General features: G+C 35.4%; 1 protein-coding gene and 1 non-coding gene across 2 annotated transcripts; one reads left to right on the top strand and one right to left on the bottom strand.

Moving 5' to 3' along the window:
* Positions 1–2,924: 2,924 nt before the first annotated feature.
* On the top strand, positions 2,925–3,025 carry LOC147403081 (U6 spliceosomal RNA). The gene has a single exon (XR_015178165.1). It is a non-coding gene; the product is annotated as a U6 spliceosomal RNA (small nuclear RNA).
* Positions 3,026–3,538: 513 nt separating this feature from the next.
* LOC147403080 (syntaxin-43-like) lies at positions 3,539–12,184 on the bottom strand. Its single transcript, XM_086438533.1, has 8 exons — positions 11,723–12,184; positions 6,098–6,374; positions 5,063–5,152; positions 4,694–4,774; positions 4,456–4,533; positions 4,298–4,363; positions 4,133–4,213; positions 3,539–4,038 (listed from the first exon to the last, which is right to left on the bottom strand). The coding sequence occupies exons 1-8, from the start codon at positions 11,899–11,901 to the stop codon at positions 3,931–3,933; spliced, it is 960 nt and encodes a 319-aa protein (XP_086294659.1). The 5' UTR covers positions 11,902–12,184; the 3' UTR covers positions 3,539–3,930.
* Positions 12,185–12,893: the final 709 nt, after the last annotated feature.

The following is a 12,893-nucleotide window of genomic DNA, read 5'->3' as shown; positions in this document are numbered from 1 at the left end:
AATGACAATGTCATCAAAACCATCATAAGGAGAGTGAAGCGAAAGGTTCGCAAGATCAGTAGTGACGTGATGAGAGGCGCCCGAGTCTAAGATCCATTCAGATGGTGTTGACGAAGCTGATGGATGAGTGGCCGTGTGAGCACTTGGCGGCGTATAGGCTGGACGAGGCCGGGGACGTGACTGTTGGACAGTGGGAGTCCATGGAATATGCTTGAAAAAGGAACAGCGTTTTGCGGAATGGCCGTGTTGTTCACACAACTGGCAGCGACCGAGATACGGGCGTTGTCCTTGATTGTTGACGGGAAATGAAGGCCGAGATGTCAAGGAGACATGTGACGATCGGGCTGACTGACCGCGAGGTTGGTTAAAGGAGCGGGGAAGACCACGCGATGGTTGGGGTGATGAAGCATAACTCTGTGGGGAAGACCGAGTAGCAGGGAAAGCTGTGGCAGGGATAGGAGAAGATGAATCTGTTTTGGCCGCCAGTTGTGCTTCATGGTTGAGCAGTTTCTCATGTAGCTCATCGAAAGAGATGGATGTTTCTCGTGCTTGAATAGCGTTAGAGAATTCTTTATAGTTCTCGTCAAGGCCATTAAGAATTTTTATGACGAGATCTTCAGAATCAACCGAGACGTTCATAAGGGCTAATGCATCAACAGTGGTTTTGATATTTTGCATATACTCAGTGATAAACTGAGTACCTTTGACGGGGTTGGTGAGGCGACTCTTGAGACCGAGAATGCGACCGCGAGTCGGCTTAGCATAGGTGTTGGAAAGAGTCGTCCAAGCATCATAGGATGTTTTTGCAGTAGCAATGAATGGGATTAGTGACGGTGTGAGAGAACCGATGATGGCGTTGAGCAAGAGTTGGTCTTGACGGATCCATAAGAGATAATCTGGATTGGGTGATGAGACACCGTTTTGCATGATGGTGGAAGGTGGACATGGCTTTGTTCCATCAATAAATCCGAGTAAGTCGTAGCCGATGAGAAGCGTTTGAAATTGGAGCCTCCATGCGGTGTAATTTGTGGATGTGAGTTTTAGAGGTGCTTGTGCCGAAACATTAATAGCAATGAAGTGTGTGGTGTTGTCTAGAGGATTAATAACGATGGGGTGGGGGGTGGTAGATGACGGTGTGGTTGGAGTAGAGGCCATGACTTAGAAAGAAAATTTTTGTAGTGGAGGTGTGATCGGCTAGCGTTAAGAAATGGGTGGCGTTAGCCTTGAGGCTCTGATACTATGTAAAGATCTTATTTGATTGAGAATTCTTAGATAGTTATTACAAATGCCCCAATAGGGTATTTATAGGTATTACAAGAATAATCTAGAAAGTCTCAATTATCCTATTCTAGAAGTTTGTAAGAATATTCTAGAAAGTCACAACTATCCTAATCTAGAATATTATAAGAATAATCTAGAAAGTCTCAACTATCCTAATCTAGAAGATTACATGATTAATCTAGTAAGTCAAGAATATTCAAGAATAATCCGGAGATATCCTATTAAAATCCAATAGTTGAGATTTATACGTATCCTAAAAACACATCTCTCGAAGATAAATTCCAATTCTTAGATTTCGTATTTACATGATCGAGGACATGTCTTTTTCCTCGAATCATTCTAAATTTCAAGAATCGGTCGGCAAGTGCCGTGTATGGTTTGAATTGGCCGAATTAGATTTAAGTTCTTATTGATCATTTAGGTATCCTGAATAACACAAAAACCAATTTAAAACAAGTTGAATCTACCAAACCAAGTGAGTTGATGTCAGAGACTTCTTGGTTCATCATGCTGTTGCTCTAGGTTTATTTACACCTATATTGATCTTAGTAAAAGGTGTTTTAGATGCACATGATTCCAAGTTAATGCTAGATAAAAAGGATTTCGGTTATAAATTTCCCCATGACCGTCCTGGGCAAGGCTGTATTTGCGATATTTACTACTACAAATTACCATTGGATGGGTTTACTACTACAAATTACAACAATGTCATAGACAATTTTGATAAAATCTTTCTAATGGATTCGGTGAACACTGCAAACTAACATAAAATGGAGAAATTACATATAAATTAAAAAATATAATTTTTTTCAAACATTGGCAAAGTAGTTGGGGGGGGGGGGATCCTCTTCTTCGTCAACCAGAAACAACAGAAGCACCACTCCACTTCTTACAACCCCACTCCCACATCCCATATTTTGTTACATAGATGTCTCAGCAGAAAAGGAAAATTCTGTGGCAGAATTATTTTAACCGTCCACCCTGATGTACATTAAATTAAATATAATATAACATTTTTTAGTTTCTTTATTTGCATATTTTTTTTCGTACATTTTATATGTTGGTTCACTGCATTTTTGTATTATTATGTTTGTACCATGCAATGAACCAACTATGTAAATATAGAGAATTATTGATCTTTAGAAATCTGTTATTAAAGCTAGCTATGTCTATTGAAATTAATAATATATTTATCACTAAATAATCAATATATTGTACCAATTATCCTAGCCTGATTGAAACAATCATAAAGCTCAAGGATACGACAATCTCATTTGAAAGAAAAGAGAGAGAGAGAGAGAGAGACTGTTTTTCGTGGTACAATGATTAACCTTAAAGAGATTATAAATATTTAATGGGAAAAAAGAATAAAGTAAATTGGATTATAGCTATAGATGACCTGTTGAGATAAAGAGAGGAATGTTTTTATGTTTAATGACCATGGGCTGTATGAAACATACAGGTGTTAAGGTGACTATTTATACATTAAATTCATTGAGATTCATCATCATCTCTACCTTATTTATCAAAAATTTGGTGTTTGTGGAATGAGTCAAGTTCTCCATTCAATTATGTCTAAAACCAATCTTACATTGTTGATTGTTTCTAGGTCTTTCTCTCTTTTTGAATTTTTCAACTAGCATGTTTCTTCGGAGACTCAGATAAATTGGAACGATACAGAGAACATTAGCATAGCCCCAGCATAAGGTTGTTATCAACCTGAATTGATATCAAATGATTTTCTATTAATTTCCGGCCTTTATGGGTTGCAATGACTTTCTTTTGGTAGACTCAACCAGATGATCAAAAGTCCATTCCAAGGCATTGCATCCTCACCAATTAGTATTGCTTTCTTCATTAACAGTAATCTCAGCCCAAGGGGAAGAGGAGAAGGTGAGTTTTTAATATAGATTATACATCAAATAACTGCATATTACCATCATATAGGTTTGATCCAACATCCTCATACACCTAATAAACATTCCAATGGGAGATGAATTACGGATTCCAATAAATGGCTGGGATGGAAAGATGTCTCTAGGAAAAATCTTTACAGATCCCTAGGAAACCTATATGGTTCCCAACCTCTCATTGGACCATTGAAAAATCTAAATGCAAGATTCTCATGCAAGTCAAAACACTTTGCACTAGTTTTGGATATAAGGCAGGCATAAAAAAAAAAAAAAAAAAAAAGGAAAATGCCACATAGCATTCTCTCTGGCTCACTGTGTATAACCTACAAACCCAGTAAGTAGTATGTCTCTGAGGATAGGGCTTCAATTGCAAAAATCTTAAAACACCTATCAGATGCAGTAAACTTTCCTTCTTTCTTGGTTGATAGAAGCAGTACAGATATGGGTACGTTTCCATTTTATTGGATAAAGAAAAAAAATTGAGCATCGATGACATACTAAATGTGAGGGTTAGGACACAAACCTCCAAACCCCATTAAGACTAAGATATCAGAACCCGTAAACAGCGAAAACATCAGGCAAATACAATAAGAGCTGCTTGTTTCTTCCAACAGGGGCTGACACCAAAACTTCCCCCGCTCTCCTGCTGTGTACCACATATGTAAATGATTGTGTAGAGCCATAGGTGAGGTTTGTTAGTAAAAAAGTGTAATTTTTGGATCACTATATGCATGAATCACAAGAGTATCGTCTTGAGGATTAAGAGGACCAGCATGATGAAGCACATGATAACAAGCACCATGACACACATTACCATTCCCCCCTTTTTTTGTGTTCTTTCCGCCTGCGATTGAAGACAGCCATTGTGAATGAGGAAGGAGAAGATTAGCAGCAAATGTATTGCAATTTAGATAAATGAACAATAAAAGAAAGACAACCTTCTGTAATTGTTTAAAGCCCTCCTCAACCGAGGCTGCAACATTCTGAATGTTATAATCTATCCTATCTACGATGGTTCCCTGCTAGGAGAAATAAATTCAGTTATCCAAATTGGATCCTTATGGAAGATTTGTGGACATAGTAAAAGGGATACAGATTCAAACCTGATCTATCACAAGGACTGAGAGATCCTTCATGATTTGAGCTAGCTCATTTACCGATTCCACAACCTAACAGTAAGTTTCCGAATGGTTATAAGAGAAGCGTTAGGCTTGTCTTCGATCAAGGAACGGTGAAAGCTTGCTAAATATTTTTTACTAACCTGATTTATCTCTCGTTCCCTTTGAGCTGTGAGTGCCTTGTTTTTCTTTAATTTGGACATTTGATGATGATTAAATCCCTGAAGAGATGAAGCAACAAATTAAATAAAATCCAATGATTATCTAGTATTTTCTTTACCAGGATCAAGATTTAGGGCACTATTCTGAGAGGCTAATATTTCCAGTGATTAAGGACTATATAACTAAAATTAAACATTATACGCAAGCAAAACATCATACCATATCACTGAAGTCATCATCGTCTTCCAGTTTAGATGCACTTCCATTCAAATTCATTTCCAAGTCAACCCCATCCGGACCCTAATGACAAAGTAGTAATCAGACGAAGTTTAGAAGCAAAACAAATGTGCCTGAACTATTATGCATTAAATTATCAATGTACTTCTGGTTAGTCTTTTGGAGAGGAAAAAAAATTAGATAAATTGAACTATGCAACTCTAGGTGAAGGAAAGCAAATCCAATTACCCAAAGAAGGGGAACAGGGTTATTAAGTCAATTTTGGAGTATAGACTACCAAACATTTTATTTCTTTTTCTAAATTAATAAAATTTTATCACAAACAATACAAAAGAAGAAGTCCAACCAGACCTCTTTTTGCTGTCGTAGACGCTTCAAATAAGTCGATTGTTTCTTACGAAGCTCCAATGAAAGATTCTGAAGATCTGTAGCAAGAGAACGCTGCAGAAAAAATATTAAAATGTGATCACCATCCATCACTACAGGTCACATAATGAGACATATTAGGTCTTATTACACTGTAAAACTTATCTTTCAAAATGAGCAAGTGAAAGTGGCTTATATTTGTCCTTGTATGCAATTAAAGATCCAAGAAGACAGATAACATTTCCTGAAAACAAATGGATCTCTGTTTCCCACACCAAAGAACATCTGAAATCATGGCATATTTTATCTAACAAGGAACGGGCACTTGTAGGATATTTGCCACATCGGACATATATTGACACAAGGACACAATCCAACACATCCTACCATGTGATATCACGTTTTTAATCTTTTATTTTAATGAATAGGGTTAACGTAATGCATTCCATCCACCTTTCACTAATTTATAGGTTAAACACAACCATGCATAGAGACTAGAAATCTACTTAAGTTACAAAACTATGGTGTGTAAAAAAAATTGTTTTTTTTTTTGGCTTTTCATATATTTCTTCCTTATATTTATTTAAAAACTTTTGAGTTAAATATAATTAAACTTATATATTATAATATGTTTATAGGGACATGTCCACGTTTTGGACTTCTCAAAGCCATCATGTTAGAATCCTCGTATTGGTGTCGGCCACTGTCCACGTTACATAGGGCATAGAGCACTATGATTCCTAAATTACGTATCACATGAGATTTTATGCTTTGCTTATCATCTCAAAAGAATTCGAGGCTTTATTATTCCAGAAACTCAACACAATACTTTTGACAATGTTACAGAACCAAGTCAGAAGTTAAGTATGGTCAGTAGATAAAAAAAATGAAAAGAAAAAAAAAAAAAAAAAACCTTACACAAAGAACCGAAAGGCCAATTAAATAATCACAATTACATTTGCTTCTAAGTAATATATATATATAGCAAAATATAAAATGTAATGACCACCATTACTGTACCTGTACATTTTTTCGAACATTTGAATCCTCAGAAGGCCCACTTGCAGAAAGTTTCTGTAATCTCCTTTCAGACCTTTTCAACAGATCTGTTATCTCTTGGGTAAGAGCCTCAATCAAATGTTGATCTTCTTCGCCATCTCCAAAGGACGGCATTAAAGCCTTGGCATGAACCTTGACTAACTCTGCCATTTTACTCCTTGCGCGTTGCATATTTGCTGATATTTCTTCAGAAACATCCACCCAAGCTGGAGGTAAACCCACTGTAAGTGCACCCCCACTGTAACAGGCAAACATACAACTTAACTTATGTAGGATATGAAAATTAGCAAATTTGTTTATAGAAGAAATAAAGAGATTTTCTATTGGCACCACAACTTTTACTTATCACTACCCAACTAAATTTAATAATAATAATAATTAATAAAGTGACAATATCAATCTAACTTTAGGAAAGAATTTTAGGCCTGGATAATTTCTTTTCTTTGATGGAGAGATATCAAAGAGAAAAGGGCACGAGACCAGTATCAAGAGGTCTGAGTAGACGATCGTTATCAACGTCAACTTGTCCTTTTTGATGGGTTATTGTCGATAGTAGCAATTCGTGGTTTTTTTTTTAATCTTGTGCAAGTATTATGACGAAAATTTTGATGTGAAAATGTTAATTCCTATTTTAAATGGCGTGTGTTAATTTTCAGCTGGGGTGTGATAAATATTGAGATGTAATAAGTAAAATTTGGGATGCCAATAGAATTTCTCTAAAGAAAATATTAGTAAAAATTTGAAGAAAAAAATTAAACAACTTCAAAAGAAACTATGTAGCAACCAAATTGATACTCTTCCAGGTATTCTATGGCATGGGAATGTCATGTAATTAAACATTGAGGATGTCATTTTGCATGAGTCAGCATAATCATAGGAACAATTACCTATGTCTTTGTAAACATATTTCAGTCTTACTTTGAAGCACATGAAGAGCCCATTTGGATAGAAAGAAGCTAGGAAGAAAGTAACTTTTAGAAAGTATAACGTAATTTCCTCTTGCCTTTTAAAAAGTTGAGATTTTTTACTTTTTAAAAGTAGTTTTCTAAGATGAATCCAAACCAACTTTATAACTATTTAACTTTCAAAAGTAGAAAAGTTATTTTTTTTTTTGTGTATCCAAATGGGCTCAAAGTAAGTTGCCGGGGAAGGGAAGGGGAAAGTAAAGCAAGGAGGTTGTTCACTAGAACAGAACCTGATCCAGGGTTATTCTTTCGTCCCTTCACTGAAAAATGTTTGTGAAGTGTGGTGTAAACTTGATACCAGGGTGCACTACGGAGTGAAAAGTTGTCTGTAGAGCATTCTTAGGAACCAAGCTAGGAAGTTAGCTACTAAGGATGCTGTAGTCTATAAGAAAATAGGTTATTTGTATGTGCTTGGCCTCAAATGGTTGGAAGAGTTTGTAAGGGTACTAGTACTTACGGTGAGCATTATTTCAAGCATTTAACTTTGTATCGAAGTGCTTCTTAATCTCAAGGGTAACTAAAATGAGACAACGAGTGTCTTTGAATTGTCGCAAGTGTCATGGTTTACCTCGTACTAGCTTGGTTCAACTGTGTCTTTTTCTTTTGTTTTCAACTAAACGAGACATTGCACAAGAACAAGGCTAAGGCTTCATACCACAGCTTTGGGATGCTTAGGTCTGTATGAAAATCTATGCTACATGCATAAATCGAACACCAATACAGAATTGCTACGAATGTATGTTGTACATGAAAATGTCCATATACATACTCAATGTATATATAGACATATACAAATACAGAAAATGACATTGATGCTACAGACATGGTGTTAGACCACCCTGATATTGGCCACAACTTTCAAACTTGCATCTTTCTAATGATGCTTACTGTCTGGACAGTGCAATTTTGTCAAAAAATGATTTGAGATCAAAACCCTTTTCCCTTGACTGCCGAATCAAAGGTGCATTCAATCCTTAGTTGCACGAAGTAAGAGCAGGAGAGGGAAGAGCGTTTCAAAGAAGTCTTGGGTGGCAAGAGTATGTACTACATAAATCAATTATTTAAAAAAATATATGGACATAATTAATTTTCACATTACTAGCTTCTCCTAGCTAATAACCTTCTGGTGAATTCAAGTACAGAGATGTATAGGTGAAATGGTAATCACATACATGACATGATTAAAAGATTATATGGCTTACCAAAGAAAAATTATAAGATTAGGCACACACATGCATATAAATCAATCTAGAATAATAAAAAAAAGAAATCATGATTGTCGTATTTCAAAGTTCCAACTACATAATTTCTTCCTACATTGATTCAAACGTCAAAATACAAAGCACAGAAAGGAAATAATTTCATGATCTATGTTTAGTGCAAAAGGTCTCTCAACCAACGGTTTTGTCATCTCACAACCATGAGTCCTAAGAGTTCCCCGATCTACAGTAGAAGCGACATCTTATATAAGAGTTTCTTGCAACCAAGTTTTGAACCTCATTTAATCCAAAGGTGTTTGAACATCTAGACAACCCTTAGTTACCAGAAGCGCCAAGAAGTTGTTCTATGTAGGAGCAGAAGCATGATCAAAAAGTAGAAATTGAATATTTTATACCAAGAAGTGGGAGAGGGAGCCGGAATGACATGATGGATCAAAGAATCCTTCTAGTAGGGTTCAACCCGGTACAAGAAAATTGAGGGTCATTTCAGGCTCCAGAAAATCACAAAAATGCATCCAAGAATAGAACTAAGATTATTTTTTTATTTTTTTAAAGCACATTAGGTTCAAACAATGTACTTATGAAAGAAATGACATAAGCAAGTAAGACCTATGACTTGAAATTGTCTAATAAGATGGAACCGCCAACACAAGTTAAAAATGATAGCAACTTCCAAAATCAAAAGGCAGTGCATTGTGTCTACCTATTCCTCTTTCACTAAAATTTCCCATTACCCCTTTTAGAAGCTAAAGAATTTCTAAGACATACAAACTTTTTTTTTGTCATAGCACCAAAAAATTAGCATTTTTCCATCTGATAGTATTGTTGTTTCTCACAGAATGGCACATACATCTTTCTTGACCTTCCTCTAAAGCCTTCGGCCTACACAAGTTAGTCCTTACCATTCACATTTTTTTTATAAGTTACTCCTTACTATTCACTAGTGTGGTTATTGTCTTAATTGTACATACCCGATCTATCTCCAAGTGGATTATCTCTATTTTATCAATCACTGAGGCAACTCCTATGTTCCCTCACTTTTTCTAAGTTGTCCTTATAAGTCTTTCCTATGCATCCACCACACATTCCAATCTCTTTATACTTTTTTTATGAACTTTGTTGGGGGCTTGGGACTGCTCCAAATGTGTAGATAAATTCCTAAGCATCAGAAGATGTTGTGTTGCTCCATCTTTAGATTTCCCACTCCGGGTGCAAAAATCAGTTTAAATAAATTAGATAAGACAAAATGATCAACGAAGTGAGATGCGTAAGCAATTATCAATTACAGCACCCTCTGTATATTTCTCAGAAAAACATTATTGGCCAAGAATTGCACATCAATTACCATTTACCAATTTTCAAGTAGTCAAAATCTTCTTGGGAAGCCCTATGAATTGCTGATGTCATAAAAAATCTAGGTCTCATGCAAAGATCAATAGTCTTCTGAAGCCTTGGCAAAAGATGATGGGAAAGAGGACCATGATCTGAAATCTCACCAGCCTAGATGTTGTTTATATCTAACGAACATAATTTCTTTTACTCAGAAATCGTATTGGGAACCGTCAAATGCGTTGGAAAGCTTGTTCAGTGGTCTATAACTATTTCACAATTTTTGGGCATATTCTAATGTTTTGGATGTCAAAAATACATTTAAGATTTTGATACATAAGAAGTAATGAAAATTAGGGATATTTAAATATTAATACGAAGACATTTATGTTATATTAGGTGAATGGTTAGGATTTGTTTCTTAGGTCTTAAGTTATGTTTTAGGGTTTTGTCTGCCTATAAATAGTTTGTTATGAAAACATGTAAGGAGACTTTCATTGATTAACAATAATTTGATATCAATTGAGACTTTCCTGACATTGGTTAGCTTGGTTTTCCTTAGGGTTCACTTGCTAAGAGATTTCAGTGAGTTATCCATGATCAAACTATCTTGGAAGACTATTTTCAATTTTCTTATAAGTTTTTCTTTTATTTTGTATCAAACAATATCATTTCTCTTAGTGGGTATCATTTTCTCCTTAATCATTTGGTATCAAAGCAAGTTACTTCCTAGGGAACATGCCGATCAACAAATCGAAACAACAACGATCAACCCGAAGAAATTGATCCAAAAGCAATGCAAGTAATGCATGGATCAATAGAAGCAATGACAATCATCCATAGAGAAATCATCCATTGAAGACACCCAAGCACTACAAAGTTCAGGGTTGAACTTTTTTCAAGAAAGGGATGATTGACATAGTCGAAAAGTTGGATCTCATGCAAAGATTAAAAAACAATAGTCATCTTAACCCTTGACAAACAGATACCAAAAAAGGAAGTCCATGTTCTAAAATCTCGTGGAGCCTAGATGTCATTTATTTTGTAATAAATATAAATTTTTTTTTATTTAGACATCTAGTTGGAAATTCATTAGATGCATTGGAAAGCTCATCCAGTGATCTACAACAACTATTCCACGATTTCTGGGCAAGTTTTGATGTTTTGAATATCAAAATATATACTGAAAATTTTGGTACATTACAAGTAACAAAAATTAGGGGTATTTTATCTATTCTTAATCAAATATTTACATTATTTAGGATAAATGGTTCAGAATTGTCTCTTAAGGCCTTAATTTAGGTTTTTGGGTTTTGTTTTCTTATAAATAATTGGATATGAGAACATGTAAAGAGGCTTTGATTGATTAATATTATTTTGATATCTTTTGAAACTCTGCTAATATTGATTAGTCTTTGCTCAGGTGTCTCTCATCACTTTCAATGAATATTTGTTTTTCCCAGGTTTAACAAGAACTTGCACCACAAATACATCCCTGAGCAGCCAATTTTTTATTTTAATTTTTGATAATTGAGTGGTCAATTTCTCAAGTTTTTTTAGTATTTACATATTGAATCTCAGCTTCAAAAGGAAAAAAAAGCAATAAAAAAGAATTTAAAACCATCCAACTAATTTTGTCAGGAATCTCCACTTGCAAGTTGATAAGTTGATTTGAATTCAAAGTTTTAATCTGCTATTCTATCTTAGTTAACAATCTAGAAATAATGAAATAACATGTCTATAACAAGTCAAATATCTGAAAATTCAAAAGAGGTACTGAGACAAGTGACCAAAAATAACATAATAATAAATCATATAAACGAAGAATCGGGAACTAAATTATACGAGCAATTCATTATCCACGCCAATTTCACAACCAAAATTTTCACATAATCCAGAAAGTTAAGTTTGAATCACATGGAGTACATGAATCAAATGCCAGAAATCAATACAAACCGCAAGGATAAACATCAATTCAGATCTCAGAATTTTCAAAACTAATTCAAGTAACAAAGACAAAAACGAATTCCAAATTAGGGTTCTGCATCTCAGAAATTCACTGAAAAACTTACCTGGAAGTCCCTGGATCCTCAGTACTAAGTGGAGCATACGAACGATTCGGATGCAGAAGCGAAGTGTTTGCTAATTCGATCACCGGACCACCCAAAGAAGAAGAGATCGTGGGAACACGAACACTCTTCAAAGCATCTCTATACTTTCTGTACAGAAGAGTTCGATTTCTAGTCGCCATGAATAAATCGAAATCGAAATCAAAATCAAAATCGAAGGAGAATTCAAATTCCAAACTGTTCTTCTACAGATCAGCAAATGGAGATCGTTTGTTAAGTTTTCTCAAATTTGGGAGAATTGAAGAAGCGTCGTTGAAACAGAGATTCCGAACGCTCGAAAAAGAGACTTTCCTGTTACAGATCGCACAAATTCCTTTGAAACTTATTCCCGCAATGAATCGATCCTTCGACTGCACACCTATAAGCGGGACGAGTTTATGCTTCGTCACTGTGGTGCTTGTTTTCGTAGTATGGTTTGACACAATCGGAACGAACACGGAGATCATCGAACGAGTTTGCCCAGCGTGAGTCGCTCACCTCGTTGACTGGGTCATGAAACTGGTGTGTTAATTCCAAGGACTCACTTGTTGTTGTTGACCCCGTACATGATCTCAAAATGCACCCACTTCTTTGCTATTGTAGTGACTAGTGAGAGGCGGCGGAGTGAAGCGATTGGACATCAAAATATTGGATTTCAAAAATGTTAAATGCCCTCAACATTTAAAGTGGATGAGAACCGCATATGCTTTTCACACTTTAATCTTGATGAAGGTATCTATGGCTCTCATATATTTTCACGTCAGGGTGTGCGATGTGAGGTCCAATCTTGAGGTCACTTCAACATTATTCTTAAAATTTATATGTTAGAGTCATTTCCTTGAAGAGTTGTGCTGGAGTGGCACAGGACTTACTGTGATTCTCACAATTATGAGGTGGACTTGTATACATAACTGTAGATGATTTTTACTTATATCGCGAGGAAACACATCTATGGTTACATTTACATGTACATCCCACGTCAGATTTGTGATAATCACAATAAATACCATGTGTCATTCCAGCATTTTCTTCCCTAATAACCAATAAAATTGTGATTCACGTCCTGAAAATGCACTGGTTACTTTTTATAGATGATGTAATTCTCATAGTAAATTCTTACATTTTTTATTTATTT

The sequence above is a fragment of the Akebia trifoliata genome, chromosome 4 (genome assembly GCF_017979445.1).
Source record: "Akebia trifoliata isolate Shusen 1 chromosome 4, ASM1797944v1, whole genome shotgun sequence".
NCBI lineage: Eukaryota > Viridiplantae > Streptophyta > Magnoliopsida > Ranunculales > Lardizabalaceae > Akebia > Akebia trifoliata.
Note: the sequence above shows the minus strand (reverse complement) of the source record. Positions and strands in the feature narration are given on the sequence as shown.

Coding starts and splice junctions, on each gene's coding strand:
- LOC147403080 (XM_086438533.1), bottom strand. CDS start 11,901: ATGGCGACTAGAAATCGAACTCTTCTGTACAGAAAGTATAGAGATGCT. Junction 6,375..11,722: donor GAGGATCCAGGGACTTCCAG/GTAAGTTTTTCA, acceptor TGCCTGTTACAG/TGGGGGTGCACTTACAGTGG. Junction 5,153..6,097: donor ATGTTCGAAAAAATGTACAG/GTACAGTAATGG, acceptor TTTTTTCTGCAG/CGTTCTCTTGCTACAGATCT.